Raw genomic sequence first — 14,060 nt, 5'->3', positions numbered from 1 at the left:
CGCAGCCTTGCCTCCAGGAGGATATGTCCCCATATATAGCCACCTTTACCGACATGCATTCACCAGCGTGTTGTAGAATAGCCTCCACACGACTGGCTCGTCGTGGGGAGGCTCTAGTCCCACAGTGGATTGGCAAGAGGGCTCTCGGTGAATTATGTGCAGTGACCCATTGCTCATTTGAGCATGGAGACACTGATGTGATACCACAAATAAAACAAGAATATTGCGAGTGTTTATTCACACACAAGTTCCTGGGGCACATTGTGCGTTAACAAGCAACACCGATAACTCTTTGGTTCTTTCGCTAAAGTCACGTGCGATCGAAACGTCGTGATCCATCATTTTTCTACCCACGTGACTTTACCGAAAGAACCAAAGAGCATGGATTCCTGCAGTCACGAAAGCTTCAAATCAAGAAGCAACACCTAATCCGCCAGACCACGACGAGTGGCACTTACGTGGTTAAAATGACACGAGCAGCACCTTTGGCGTGTCGTACAGAAATTTTACCGAGTATTGCCAACAGACGGCACAAATCAAACGGGCAGGCGCATCGCAGCCAGACCACACGGGTAGAAAGTCACGATTTGACACGAGCAACGTGGAGCTACACACCAAAACTGAACTTTCACCTGCGTCGATTATCCCGTGGCTTGATATGAACTCAGATTTGCCAAATTGAGGCCGAATGGCCAATCACTGGGGTACAGCGTGGCATCGATTAAACACATTCCTGCGGAGGGAGCTGATAGGAACGTTGGGTTGCTCGGTCAATGGCCAGGGTCAACGGCGGCGTGGTGTATTCTGCAAATATGCCCGACTGTGAGGGCGGACACAAGCCGGCGTGAGGAGGTTAAACGTTGAGTTTTATAAGGGTACCACGGGGTGACCAGCCCCTCCCCACCCCCCACCCAGCCCCACCCTCCCCACCCAGCCCCTTCCCACCCTCCCCACCCAGCCCCTCCCCACCCTCCCCTCTCCACCCAGCCCCACCCCTCCCATTTTTGAATGCATGACGGACGGACACAATAATCCCCTGTGGGCAGGTGTAACCAGGAGGTTCCTACCAGTATTATCGGCTTACATGTTACTGTGAGTCGTCCACCATGAGCTTATGGTACGAAGACAAAGATCGCAATCGCTGTTAGCCAGAAACTATTAAGGCCGACACTGTGGCACACGATGGGATGGGTGGCCAGCAGCACGCCAAGCCGACCTAGGGTCAGTTTAGAACTTTAGATAATCATCACTGGTGTTGGCCGTGAACGGGAATTGAACTCAGGTTTCGTAGCGGAACGCGCAAACCACTATACGCATGCTCATGGTACCGTAACCAATTTCACATCAAATTGTAACTGTCATACAAATGTAACGATCATCTCATTCTGGGGCTATTGGCTCAGAATGTCTCTGGTCACTCTTTACCAATACCCACTATAATCATCCAGGAGTGTCTGTCCTTAACGCTCCACATCGATCAGCCCCCCTCATTAATTACCGTGAGCAGGTGACGTCACTCCACATGGATCACCCTCCCCCTAATTAATAATCATGAGCAGGTGACGTCACTCCACATCGAACAGCCCCCCTCATTAATATTCATTATATGGTGACGTCCTTCAAATTGACACCCCCCCCCCCATTCATAATAATTAGCGGCTGACGTCACTCCACATGGGGGGCGAGGTGCCTCCTCCCCCCTCCTCGGCGTCAACTCACAACTCACTACAAAGGCAGAACCCTCACGTCACGTGATCTCCGTCACGCTGTTGAGACATCGAAGTAAAAAGGACGTCATGATGAACAAGGGATTATAACCTTCACATGAAATAGGTTTGTGTCACCGCGTCCTTACAAATTGCACACGAATGGATGCAATGAATATCACGTCGCGGTCTGATTTTCGCTTGCAAGTTTCAGATTTATTGCAATACACCCGTCCTTGGACGGGCAAAAGGCTAGTTCATTGACTCTTTTTACTAATAAAAAAAACTATTATTTACTGAATGATGTATTGTTGGTTAATGTGTATTTATCCGTTTCCAATATGTCCAGGGCATGAGATATTTACGTATAGAAGATATGTAAGCGGGTTGTTTACGTTGCAGCGCAGACTCGTGTCGTTGGTCGACCAGTACACAAAAAAGGCAGATTTTTTTAATAAACCTGACATGTTTAATATCATTATAAATAAGTAACTCATTCTCAAACGTTGACAAAAACGCATACATACACACACAAACCAAACCATTTCAAAGGTGTTTTTTTAATGTAAAGCCACATTGAAAATCCATCTCTAAAAAATATGTTCCTTCCTGTACAGACATTGGGGAGTATTGATAACTCGGTCCGACGCACATCGTCACCATCACTATCATCATCTAACCGGCATGCCCTGTTCGCCTGGGAAGCAAAGGTTTGCAGTGACAACGCTCACATTACACTCCCACACCGGGCAGTGTCAGTAACCGTTTAAAACCGCTGAGACACACAATGGACTTGAGAAAAATGCACGCGGACATCACGAACGAAACCCGCCATCGAAAACAACTCGGGAAGCCCTGTTCACATTGCACGCATACAGAGGCAAAGATCCACATTCAGCCCAAGAGACCGCCAAGTGCTATGAGCAGCACCGACTAACGGTGACATGCAACACCAGAGAGATGTCGTGGCCAGCACCACTGCCCCGGCCATCTCATCTTCCCGGCGATTATAGTTTTTACTCACTGCACCAGGTACTCAATCGCTTAAGGCTGAGTCGACCGACAGGCTCAGATATACTTTTCCGCCTTCGTTACGGTCAGGGACAGACACCAGGTTACACCGGGGATTGTTACGCGAAGAGCGAGAAAGCGCTCTGCCACACACGCGGAACAGCGGTGGGGACGACTGGTCTACCGAGTCAATATGGACAACAAACATTCTCATCGACTCCCTTTTATATGGTCGATTACTCGGGCCCGCTTAGGAAAAATGGCAGCAAGCCACAAGTCCTGCCGCCCAAAGGCAGGAAACCCCCGTGCAAGTCACGCCCAGCATGATGCGAGTGACGCCGATGATCTTCACCAAACCCAGAGCCCATGACCTCCCCTCCAGCGGCACAAGTGGGAAGAACAGAGATGAGACTTCACCCCCCCCCCCCCCCCCCCAGCTAACTTGCACGTTATCCGATCGGTCGAGTAAACGGACCGACAATCGGTAGAAGATGCAGCGATTATGTTAATAATCAAGATGGCCGAGCTCTTCATCAGCCATGATCGATAAGTGAATAGTCCCATAGGGGCGTCGTGGGTTGTGATGTCCCATGCTGTGAATGATCCAGACCCAGGTTGAACGTGGAGCTCGAACAAACGCCGCCAATGTGACATTCACTTGCCTCGTCCAGCGATTAGACATTAACCAGAAACGTTTCGGATGCCCAACACACAACGTCTGAAGGTCATCCGGCTGTAACAAAACAAAAAACATGTTGCGTATGGTTTTGGGAAAGCTGTGCATTTGTTTGACGACTTCAGCGCTTCGATGGAGCTAACGTGATTAGCACGACTTTGTGGACAATCAATAGTGGTAGTCCTTTGGAGAAGCTGGCCACTGTCATAGGAATGTGGAATTTCCTCATCCAGCTAGGGTCATCATTTGTCCACAGATACGACTCGGACTTCTTAACCATTTTGACGCTCATTTCCGAATTTCAAATGGAGAATTCAATCACAAATCAGAAATGTCTTAATTGCGATTGTGAAATTGCATATCGGGATCAATGTGTTCCCTTCATTATGCACGTTGTTAATATATAAATATTTAAAATACGATCATTTATAAAAAGCGGGCACATTATGCCGGTGAAACAAGTCAAAACACTTATTCATTTTTCAAAGCAATTGTTTGAACTCATGGTAACTGATAAAACGAATCCTACAACGCTCGCTATAAGTCATCATCCAAAAATGTGCAGACCCAAAATCATATTTAAAAAATTAATAATACACATTTACAAACGACTTCGACTTTTTTTTTTTACAAATTTTTCTGACAATTTTTTTGTCCTCGCAACAACAACAAAAAAAACCACGGTACAGACAAAAAAAACAAATTCACTTCGAATGTTTGAAAAATGAAAAAGGAAAAAAATCCAAGTAGGTAACGGTGCAACTTTAAAACATGCTGCACACTGCTTAGGCTACGAAGCAAATACATTAATAAGTCCCAACAGAGAAATGCGTACAAATACGAGAGTATAAATACTGCGGCAATCTATCTACAAATACAAACGTCTAGGGCCGCGTTATGCTACGGAGAGCACCTGTACATGGGGGGCGGGTTTGCTATGATATGGGACCCTTCCTTCAGTATGAACATATTCACTGAAAGGCAACATTGAGAATAAACAAGATGTACATCGGCGCAAAAAAGGCTTCTCTCTGTACAGCGACAGTAAACAAAACGAATAATACTAAACACTTGACACCCCTAGGCTCTCATACGTACATTACAATGAAAAATAAACGTTTATTAAGACTTCTGTTACATCCTATCAAACATAATTACAGCAATCTGATTAAAAAACGTATTTGCGGTGCATTCTTTTGGACGCCTCTAATTAACATACATCCGTAAGACCACGTGAATTTGTAGAACGGTTAAGAAAAAATGGCTCATGGCTTTAGGGGTATTATACTGTGCTGGACCCTTCTTACAATTCAATTGAGACGATGGGAAGTGGTGGTGGTGGCAGAATTTTCCATATTTCCATCGGGTGCAAACAACACACGGGCAAAGCCACTGCTGAGACCGATGACCAGCCACACGTGACACGGGCAGCAATCACTCGATACGTTGACAGGGGAATTGAATTCCATCCGCAGAAGCGATTATGTTTCAAACAATAAATTACTCTACAAACACATATCAATTATCGCCATATTCTACTATTAAGTTACTCCTGGGAAAAAAAATCTAGAAAAACTAACGTGGATGTTAAAGTAAGGAAAGTGTTGGGTTGTAAAAAAAATCCAATTCAAAACACTTCATATTGTCTTAAATACTATCAATTATGGCAGTACTGATAATCATAAAATCCACTCTTTGCAATTACAGTAATTCTATTTTAAAAATAACTGGCATTCACCTTTACATATGCTGATTAAATGGCATTTATCAGGGCCTGTGCTAATTTTGTAATTTTTTTGCTTTTAAAAAAGTAGTTTATTGCTCAACACACATTAAATAACATTTCATTTTGCAATGGGATGCGGACTTCAAAGCGAGCCTCCTACATACATCCTACAGCTCGAACGTGCCCCTAAAAGTAAGAAAAAAAATCCCCGGCAAGATCCTCCTGGTGAAAAAAGGGGGGGGGGGGTTCTAATGGTCTCCAGATTCCGTAAAGCTTTCATGGTTCGGTAAATGACATAATTAGGACATTAATATTGTCCACGACCACGACAGAGCCAGCCAGGAACCCTGACAGCCTGGCCTAAAACCATCATTGACATCTGCAGGTAAAACAGGGAGGGGCTCCTGTGATCACTGACTATGGGGGGACTCGGAGCCATCGTCAACAATGATCAGTTGTCCCACGTGTGCCCACGTGTTTGCTCCGAGGGCACTGATACCACACTCCAGATGCAAAGGAGCACAAACTCCTGCATCGGGAGCTGCATTGCACACTCTCTCAAGGGTTTGGGAACAAAAACGACATTGAACGAGTCCTGCTGTGTCTTGGTCCGGGATTATTCCCTGCCAGAAAGTACTGAAGTCATAATCATGCATCAACAGCGGGGGTCAGAGGACGAGTTCTTTCTTGTAACAGATGGCAATGAAACACTGGTTTAATGTACTGAAAAAAAAACCCCGGCACTAACAGAGTAACGACCAGATAATAACAGTAACGCAATCTCCACCGTGTGTATAGCAAGATTGCAGCAGTGTTTGTGCGTTAATTTGACAGACCCTGGGTTGCGAGTTGTAATCCGGTGTGTGTTTACCACTGGCACTTTTATGCCAAATCTTGCGCTTTTAAATTATTTAATCGTCTATAACTTTTAAAAGATACTTTTTATATTTCAAATTACGTGAGTTCGTACCTTTTTTTATTGTATTATTCATTTATTTTTCTCTGATGTGTTACGTCTGTCACAGAAACGGTGTGTTTTTATTGATGGTACCCCGACTTAAAAGTTTCTTAGCTCACTGGATACTTCAAAAGAAACTTAACCCAATCCTGTGACGCCACTTCAGTGGGAATTCAACATCGGCCCAAACAATGGTAATGGGAGGGGGGGGGGGGAATTTCCGCTAGTGGCTCAGACACTGCCAACGAAGATGACGACCGCCCAAGTGCTCAAATGAAGAAACTGTGACCGGACATGTCTGCACTGCGATGGGATTTGTGAATTTTGAGCTGCCAATCGAGTCAAACCACTGCTCTGCCTTGTTACTCACCGACAGACACACGTGAGCACCCACAAATCAAGTGCCTTCATTTTTAGTAACACATGATTTTGAACTCAGAAAATATAACAAGAAAACAATGTGAGCATAAAAAAAAATTCGAATTAAATGTGCACAAATATACCCTTAGCTAACAACAAAACTCGCACCTTTAAACTCGATCAACAACACGGAAATAATTTTCGCCAATGTCGAATCCATGATTGCAATGATATAATTGTGATACAAGATTCATTGTCATGAGAGTGACAGTGCAATTGCAATGCCAGCGTTGCTCAATGCCTCCCCATTTACACAGCTGGCCCCCAATTACCAACCTGTTACCGAGCTGCATATAGCACACACCGAGCAGTGCCCTTCAAGTACCCATGTCCTCTTATTGCCAAAGGATTGTGGCGTTCAAACCTTTCACAGTGTCGCAACAAGTCTAAGTCCAGGTATTGTTCACGCCGACTTGGCTGAGCGACGCTGTGGTTAGAGCATTCGACTCGCAATCCATATAATTCGAGTTCAACATCTGGCCGGGGGGGGGGGTGCAACTCAACTCATCATCTTTCTGGCGTCCACAAAAGTGAGAACCAGTTTGTGAAGAGTGATTCGTGGGCACCCTACAAGTGTGGAGTTTCCGCCGCTGGCTCAGGGGACACCATCAGCGGCGGTCGTCGTCCGAACGCTCGTTTTAGTGGCGAGACTTTGGCTTCGACGCAACTTTTGCTGCCAGAGCTCACACCTTCCAATCATCCATCCACGCCCCCCATTGCTCCTCATCCATTTGCTGCATATTCCAGTCCTGAACGGTCACCAAATGCAACGGGTGCATGCGCCTCCCGGCGGAGTGTTTGTCAATTTAATTACTCTAAACAGGCAGACGTGAAACGAATCAAGCGATGTTTAAAAAAAATAGTTCCGATAAAACCGCACTCACGCCATACTGCCGTCTGCCTGAGCGTAACACGATGCCACGCCTCCCGCTCGCCGAACAGCAGAAACAGACCGATGGCGTCATCTCAACGGCGTCTCCCTCAAGTACAGGGGTGAGGTACCTTTCCCTTAATAACGGCCACACAGATAGAGCTTTCAAAGACCTTATTGGCCTTCACTCCAAGAGGCCCATGCAATCGACAGAAGTGACCGAGCGTGTAAAAGAATTGAAACAGTGATGCCAGGTTGAAACTAATCCCATCTAGTACCCAATTCGTGTGGCTAAGATGCTTGCGTTGATGGGATGAATATCGTTCGCAGGCCGTTTACACGTGTAGTCCTCATGTGGCTGCGGGCCGTGCGAAGATAAGCCTAAGAACTGTCGGTTCTTTGCTCTGGTGAGAAACACTACCTTGCTAACTGGCCGCCGGCATTTCCCTCGCGTGGAACTCTGGACGATGTGGACTCCGTGCACATGTTGACGGAGGCATAACAAGAAATGACGCGCATCGATGTCGCGCCAATCGCAGTGGATACATTGCAGCCGTGGCTGCGTCAGATTGGGAAGCACTGTGAATAGAGAACAGCTCGTGCCACCACGGAGCCTGCCGCTCTGCTTTAGCGATCGCAAGTTGCCTTTTTTAGCCAGAATTGTGAAAGACCGACTCAAACATGACCGGACAAAACTGACCACGTGTCTATGGACAAAGGTATCCGTTAACAAAATGAAATGTTGGCTCGAGATTCATCAATTGACATTTTGTGCAAATGACATCATTGTCTGTGAATGGACTTTTGCTTGGTTAGATGAAAGATGAAGAATGAAACTGACAAAAAAAACAGACGTTGTTGCCGTTTTCGCCGAATAAACGAATGAATAAAAAATATGTCCCCAATTGTAACCGTGAACAATGAGAGAAGTAAAATGAGAGTCGAGAACAAAGCTGACAACATTTCATATCTATACACAAGCTGGCTATTGTCTTCAAGAGGCATGAAATCCTCCATTCATCAACATCGTTTCTTATGCTCACAATGCACGTATCAAATTACGTGCCTTCCAATTATTTAAGGTTTATGAAAATTACATTACAACAACAAGAGACTGTTATCTTTAAGATCACAGATCAAATAAGACAAACACACGAGAGAGAACTGACATGATGAATGATAGAAGACAAACAAGACATATATGGAATATTGGCACATGATCCTCAATTGATTATAATCAATTCATCCATCGTCACATAGAGGTTGAGTTCAGTATGAATTTGTGTATGTTGAACTTCTTTCGCACCGTACGTAGCCAACTGTTCTAATCGGACGTTAGCACGGTTGGCTAATAATCATTTCACATGCCTATTAATAAGCTGAAATGAAATGTATAAACATTTAGATTGTTTTAAGTATAAAAATATTGCGTCGTTCATGCCGATTGCATCTTACATTTCGCTGAGGAACCACAGACAAGCTGGGAGGCAGCAGTCGGGCATTGAGCCGGTGCTACCAACAATTGCCACAGCTCTGCAGTCCTCCATATACTAAGATGTTTTCAGCCAATGGACACGTGGGAGGAAACTGGAGCACCTGGATAAAACCCACGCGTGTACGCTGACAGCCTCGATGGAGAGAGAGAGAGAAACGGGAATCTCGTGAAGTAATATGCAGCACAGCACAAAAAAAAATGTACTTAAAAATAAAAAAAACTCTGGTAACAATTTTACATGTGGAGGACATGATCAGATCAAACAATGGGCGAGGATTTTCCTGAGGAGATGCTGGTTGTCGTAACGTTCTTGTGTAACAGTTAGAATCGCTAAACACCTGACCGCACACCGCACTATTTACAGCTGTTTCAACGACAATTACAAAACAAATCCAAAATGAAAAAATAAAACCAAAGCGTAAAAATTATTCGAGTAGTCAGAGGTCCGATAGGTCGGTGTACGATGGCTCTCTCGATCCGTTATTCAAAATTCGCGAGCTACACGCTTGTAAAATCGCTCGGCTCGCAGAGACGCCGCCGATTAAAGCTCATCTCTGTGTCGAGATACAAAAAAAACGTGCTGCTGAACACAACGCAAGTCGAATTTCTTTTGTCAGCTAAAAAAAAGATACACCCATAGTTTCACGGAAACGAAGTCAAGTTCCGGTGGGGTCGAACAATAAAAACGTAAACCATATGAAGGATGTGGAGATGCCATTTGATGGTGCCACCATTCAACATTGCCTCCTTCCGTAAGCCAGATCCTGAAGTTGCTGCACAGTCAGCACACGGCCTCCAAGGTCCGACAATCTCATTGCCACAATCCGGCTTGGTCGCCACCGACGTCTGCCCTCCGCCATCAAAACCTCCTCTTTCGAATTACACCTACAATGCCTGGCCCCTCCTGCCACATTCCATTCCCAACGTCCAAGTTTGCCAACCCCACCCCAACCTCGACTTTAAAATCCAGGAGCAGCGCAGGACGGGAGTCATCAGGGGCGCCGCCACCGCGGCTCAGAGCACCGCCGTCTCCCTGATGTCGTCGGCGGGGAAGGGCGGGTACCGCGCGTGTCCCGGCGACCGTTGGCGCTCGGGCCCGACCGACACAGCCGCCACCGCCGCCACATTCCGCACCAGCTCTGCCTGCCTCACGCAGCGCTGCTGCTGCTGCCCGTCGGGCCAGAGCAGCAGCTCGCCCTCGCTCGACGCGTGCGCGGGCGCCGTCGCCCAGTGCCGGGGCGCGGGAGCCACGACTTTGCCGCGCGTCACGGCCCAGCCGCCCCCCCCGCGCGTGCCGCCCCTCGTCCAGACCCCCGTCCAGACTCCCGTCCGCGCTGGCGCTGTGCCCGGCTGCGGACGCCGCCGCCGCCGCAGCCCAAGCCGCTCCGTCGGCACGGTCGAAGGAACCGTCCGGCGCGAGGAGGTGCGCGCCGCTGCTGCCGTTGGGGGTCACGGCGCCGGCCACCGGCGGCCCGTGGTAACTCGCCGACACCGGAACCGTGTCCGTCCAAGCTCCGTACGGTGACCGCGCAGGACTAGAGTAGGCCGAGCGGCTCATTGATTGCGACGGCGCTCCCTGCTTCTGCTGCTGGTGCCGCTGCTGCCGAGTTTCCGGTGGCGGAGAAGCGATGTGGTCTGTGCTCCCGTACGCACGGGGGGGCGGCACCACCGGCAGGCGCTGCGGCCGGGCGAGCGTCTCGCCGTTGGTGACGGCGCTGCCGCTGCTGCTGCTGGGGCTCGTGAGAAAGCGGTCATCTCGGAGGCCCCAAGCGGCCACCGGGCCGTCAGCCTCGCGCTCGGATGACACGTTGTCGTATAGCGAGTGCTGGGAGGCGCTGCGGCCCACGCTGTCCACGCGGATCACGGTGCCGGGTCGGACCGGGCCTCCTCCTCCTCCCACCGGCACCACCAACGATGTTATTGCTGTCGACGTTGTTGCCACAGCCTCCGCTGCTGGTTTCCTCCACTTGGGAGGGGCTGCCAGCGCCGACGCCCCCCCTTCGTCTCTGTCTATGCGAGGACCAGGAGCGGCGTTCTGGTTTGAGTTTGCGTCGCTCGGAAGCTTCTGTGCATGCGTTTCTATCGCTGGTCTCTCCATCGCACCCGATGCTGCTGCTGCTACTGCTGCTGCTGCTGGTGCTGTTGATGCCACTGCCGCTGCTGCTGCTGCTGGGTTCTCAGCTCCTGTGGTCACACTTCTCACGTTCCCATCAAGTCTCCGCGGAGGCAAGAGCGCCGGACGTTTTCCGTTCCCCTGCGGGGACGGAGTGCGTGCCGGCCCTGGCGCTGTGATCGTTGCAGCCTTTGTCGGTGTCAGCTGCTGCTGTCTGTTCTGTCCATTAGCGGCGCCATTTGCCTCCAGGATGGTGAGGCTGTCAGGTGGCATTTGCCCAAACGGACGCTGGGGGAACTCATCCTGTTTGCCTGTGTGGAGAGAGAGAGCAGCAGTCTACGTTAAGCGAGTAGTGTAACTATGGACGGACTGCATTGGCTGTCTTGTTCATTTCAAAGGTCCATAATATACGCACACACAAAACAGAAACCAATTTACAATAGCTTTGAAAGGTACGCAAGTTTTCAACACGGTTAACAATAAAACGATCGTCCACAACATTCCTTGTGTTTCGTCTCTTGTCTCAACTTATATTTGAAAAAAACTGTATCTCCCCACTGAGCATTCTGGGGGTGGCTCATTTTCATCGGTGGCACAACACCAAGGGTGGAAATTCCACATTCTCAAGGCAGGGGCCATTCATTACCAATTAATGAATACTGTCAAAGCATTTTTATCAATTATTATATTGTCGTAAGGAGGCACTTAATGATCCATTCATCAAAATCATTAATTATGCTTGCAATGCACGCATCAAATCATTAATTATGCTCACAATGCACGCATCAAATCATGCGTCTTCGGTGTGTACAATTTATGCGAATCGCATTAAAATAATAAACAACCGTTATCTTTAAAATCACAGATCAAATGAGACAAAAAACACGAGAGAAAGAGGAATTTCCAAGATGAATGATAAAAATGAGGCGGCACATACAAGACAAAGATGGAATCTTGGCACGTGATCCTGAATTGATTTATCCATCATCGCATGGGGGCTCAGTTCAGTACGAATAATCACGTGAACTCCGCTCGGGAGTCCACGACTCGACCCGCTGCGTGGCTGTGCACGACATGACACCGCGAACGATTAAGAACGTCCACCGCGGCAGCGTGAGGCTCGACGCGGCCGAGAGGCCGAGAGGGCACGCGACTACCCACCTGGGGGCGGCTGGAGGAGTTTATTGCGCCGGAGCTCGGCCATGTTGTTGTGCAGCTGGTCGATGACAAAGTGGTCCTCGTAGAGGAAGTCCTCGTTCAGCGACTGCTGCAGGAAGCCCACGAGGCCCTCCATCTCCATCTTCATCAGCCGCTCTGCGCGTAAGGCAAAGCGGTGGAGGGACACACGCGTTTAAGCGCACAAAGACAACGACCCCTTCCCCCCCTTTATAGCCTTCTGGAATGCTCTTCCTGTATGTATGTATGTATGTTAAAGTTCTTTCACACCATACGTAGCCAAACGTGATAATCGGGGGTGCGGGGGCGGAGCACGTGGCAGGCGGAGGACTCACTCTTGTGCAGCTTGAGCGTGGTGTAGGCCATCGCGATGAGCAACCGCTCTCCGTCCAGCATGTAGATGTCCCACAGCCGCAGCGTGAGCGTGAACGGGGTCTAGAGGAGGGGTGGGGGGGCAGTAGAGAAGTCACCGATCACGCGTGGGCCATAGATGGATGATGATGATACATTAATTCTAGATTTGAAGCTTTTGTGACTGCAAGGATTCATATTGTTAGGTTTTTTCGGTAAAGTCACGTAGGTAAAAAATTTAAATTAATAAAAGTAAAATAAAAATAAAATAAAAATCACGACGTTTCGGAAGCAACACAAGCTTCCGTCTTCAGGTGGAAAAGTCACAGCACGATAGCTATCGTGCTATTAATTTTAATTTTTTTACCTATGTGACTTTACCGAAAAAAACCTAAGAAAGATGATGATACAACTTACAATGTCACAATAGTTAAAAGCAAACGCACCCGGTCGAGGAAGCACTGGAAGAACCACTTTGTTGTGTAGAGGTTGGTGAAGATCTCCTGGCTATCCTGAGCAGACCGGGACAAGGGGAGACAGAACAGGAGGAACAGATGGCAGATTGGTCATATGGGGGGCGTCCATTCTATAACACAACACTGCCACTGGATTCAAGGAAGTTGCAGCCAATAAAACAGCCACTCTCATTTTGTGTGACACATCCAAGCTCTGGGCGAGAGAACAAAGAAAAGTTAGACGCATTACATTGACTGTTAAGAAAAGTAAGTGGGCTTAGGCAGGGAGGAGGAATGATGGTTAAGATTAAACTAGAGTGGCAGCCAATGGAGGGACACACGCCCGAGGATATTAATCCGCGGAGATGGAGTGATGAAATCCGATCAATTGCAGAGCTAGAAGGATTGTTGCATTGTGGTCATGTGAGAGGTGGCGACGGCTTGGGGAGGCCCTTCATCACATCTGCACCAACTTTAACAATGACGATAGCCTGAACCCGCTAAGTGCCAGCCCAGCATGCTGAATTAAATGTTGGTGCAACTTGACTTTATACTCTGGAGTCAATTACAATTGTTCATTGTCAAATGTGTAATTAATTGCAATCACGATGTAATTGAACAGTAATTTTAGTTAATATTGCTTTCGGAAATGTAATTATAATTGACCCCAGGTCTAACCTTGGGGGAATAATGCACTTAGTGCAGTTGAACCAAATGAGGTGACGGCTCACCTCCCACAAAGCCCTTTCTGCACCGCATCCTGCAGAGATTTAATAATGTTAATAATACAGAATTCCAGCAGACGGCGACGCCGACAAACAAAAAAACACAGGCAACCCCTCACCAGGTGCTTCTTCATCTTGGGGAGTAACCTCTTCATGATGAGGTCGTGGTGCTCTTGGAAGCGCATCAGCTTGGGGAAGCCCGGCACAAAGAATCCTGGGGAGGAGCAGAGGGCCGGGAAGGAGCGCATGGTAAAACACACACCTTATCCAGGATTTTTACTGCCACGGCAATGTGGAATATCCACTACTGGATCAGGATCAACAACAGGGAAGAGATCGACTTATTTTGATCTTGATATCATCTCAAGCGTGTCTCC

At 48.0% G+C, this 14,060-nt stretch overlaps 1 protein-coding gene across 4 annotated transcripts in view; it reads right to left on the bottom strand.

Moving 5' to 3' along the window:
• Positions 1–2,250: 2,250 nt before the first annotated feature.
• LOC144936486 (USP6 N-terminal-like protein) overlaps positions 2,251–14,060 on the bottom strand; it is a 63,122-nt gene continuing 51,312 nt past the window's right edge. For all 4 annotated transcript variants that reach the window (XM_078863587.1, XM_078863586.1, XM_078863588.1 and 1 more), the window contains 5 exons: positions 13,803–13,897; positions 12,950–13,015; positions 12,488–12,587; positions 12,138–12,290; positions 2,251–11,287 (listed from right to left, as the gene is read on the bottom strand). In XM_078863587.1, coding sequence (XP_078719713.1) covers positions 9,723–11,287; positions 12,138–12,290; positions 12,488–12,587; positions 12,950–13,015; positions 13,803–13,897 — 1,979 coding nt within the window. In that variant the 3' untranslated portion in view covers positions 2,251–9,722. The remainder of the gene's footprint in view (positions 11,288–12,137; positions 12,291–12,487; positions 12,588–12,949; positions 13,016–13,802; positions 13,898–14,060) is intronic.

Source organism: Lampetra fluviatilis, chromosome 16 (genome assembly GCF_964198595.1).
Source record: "Lampetra fluviatilis chromosome 16, kcLamFluv1.1, whole genome shotgun sequence".
NCBI classification, from domain to species: Eukaryota; Metazoa; Chordata; class Hyperoartia; order Petromyzontiformes; family Petromyzontidae; genus Lampetra; species Lampetra fluviatilis.
This window is presented reverse-complemented; position numbering and strand designations above follow the sequence as displayed.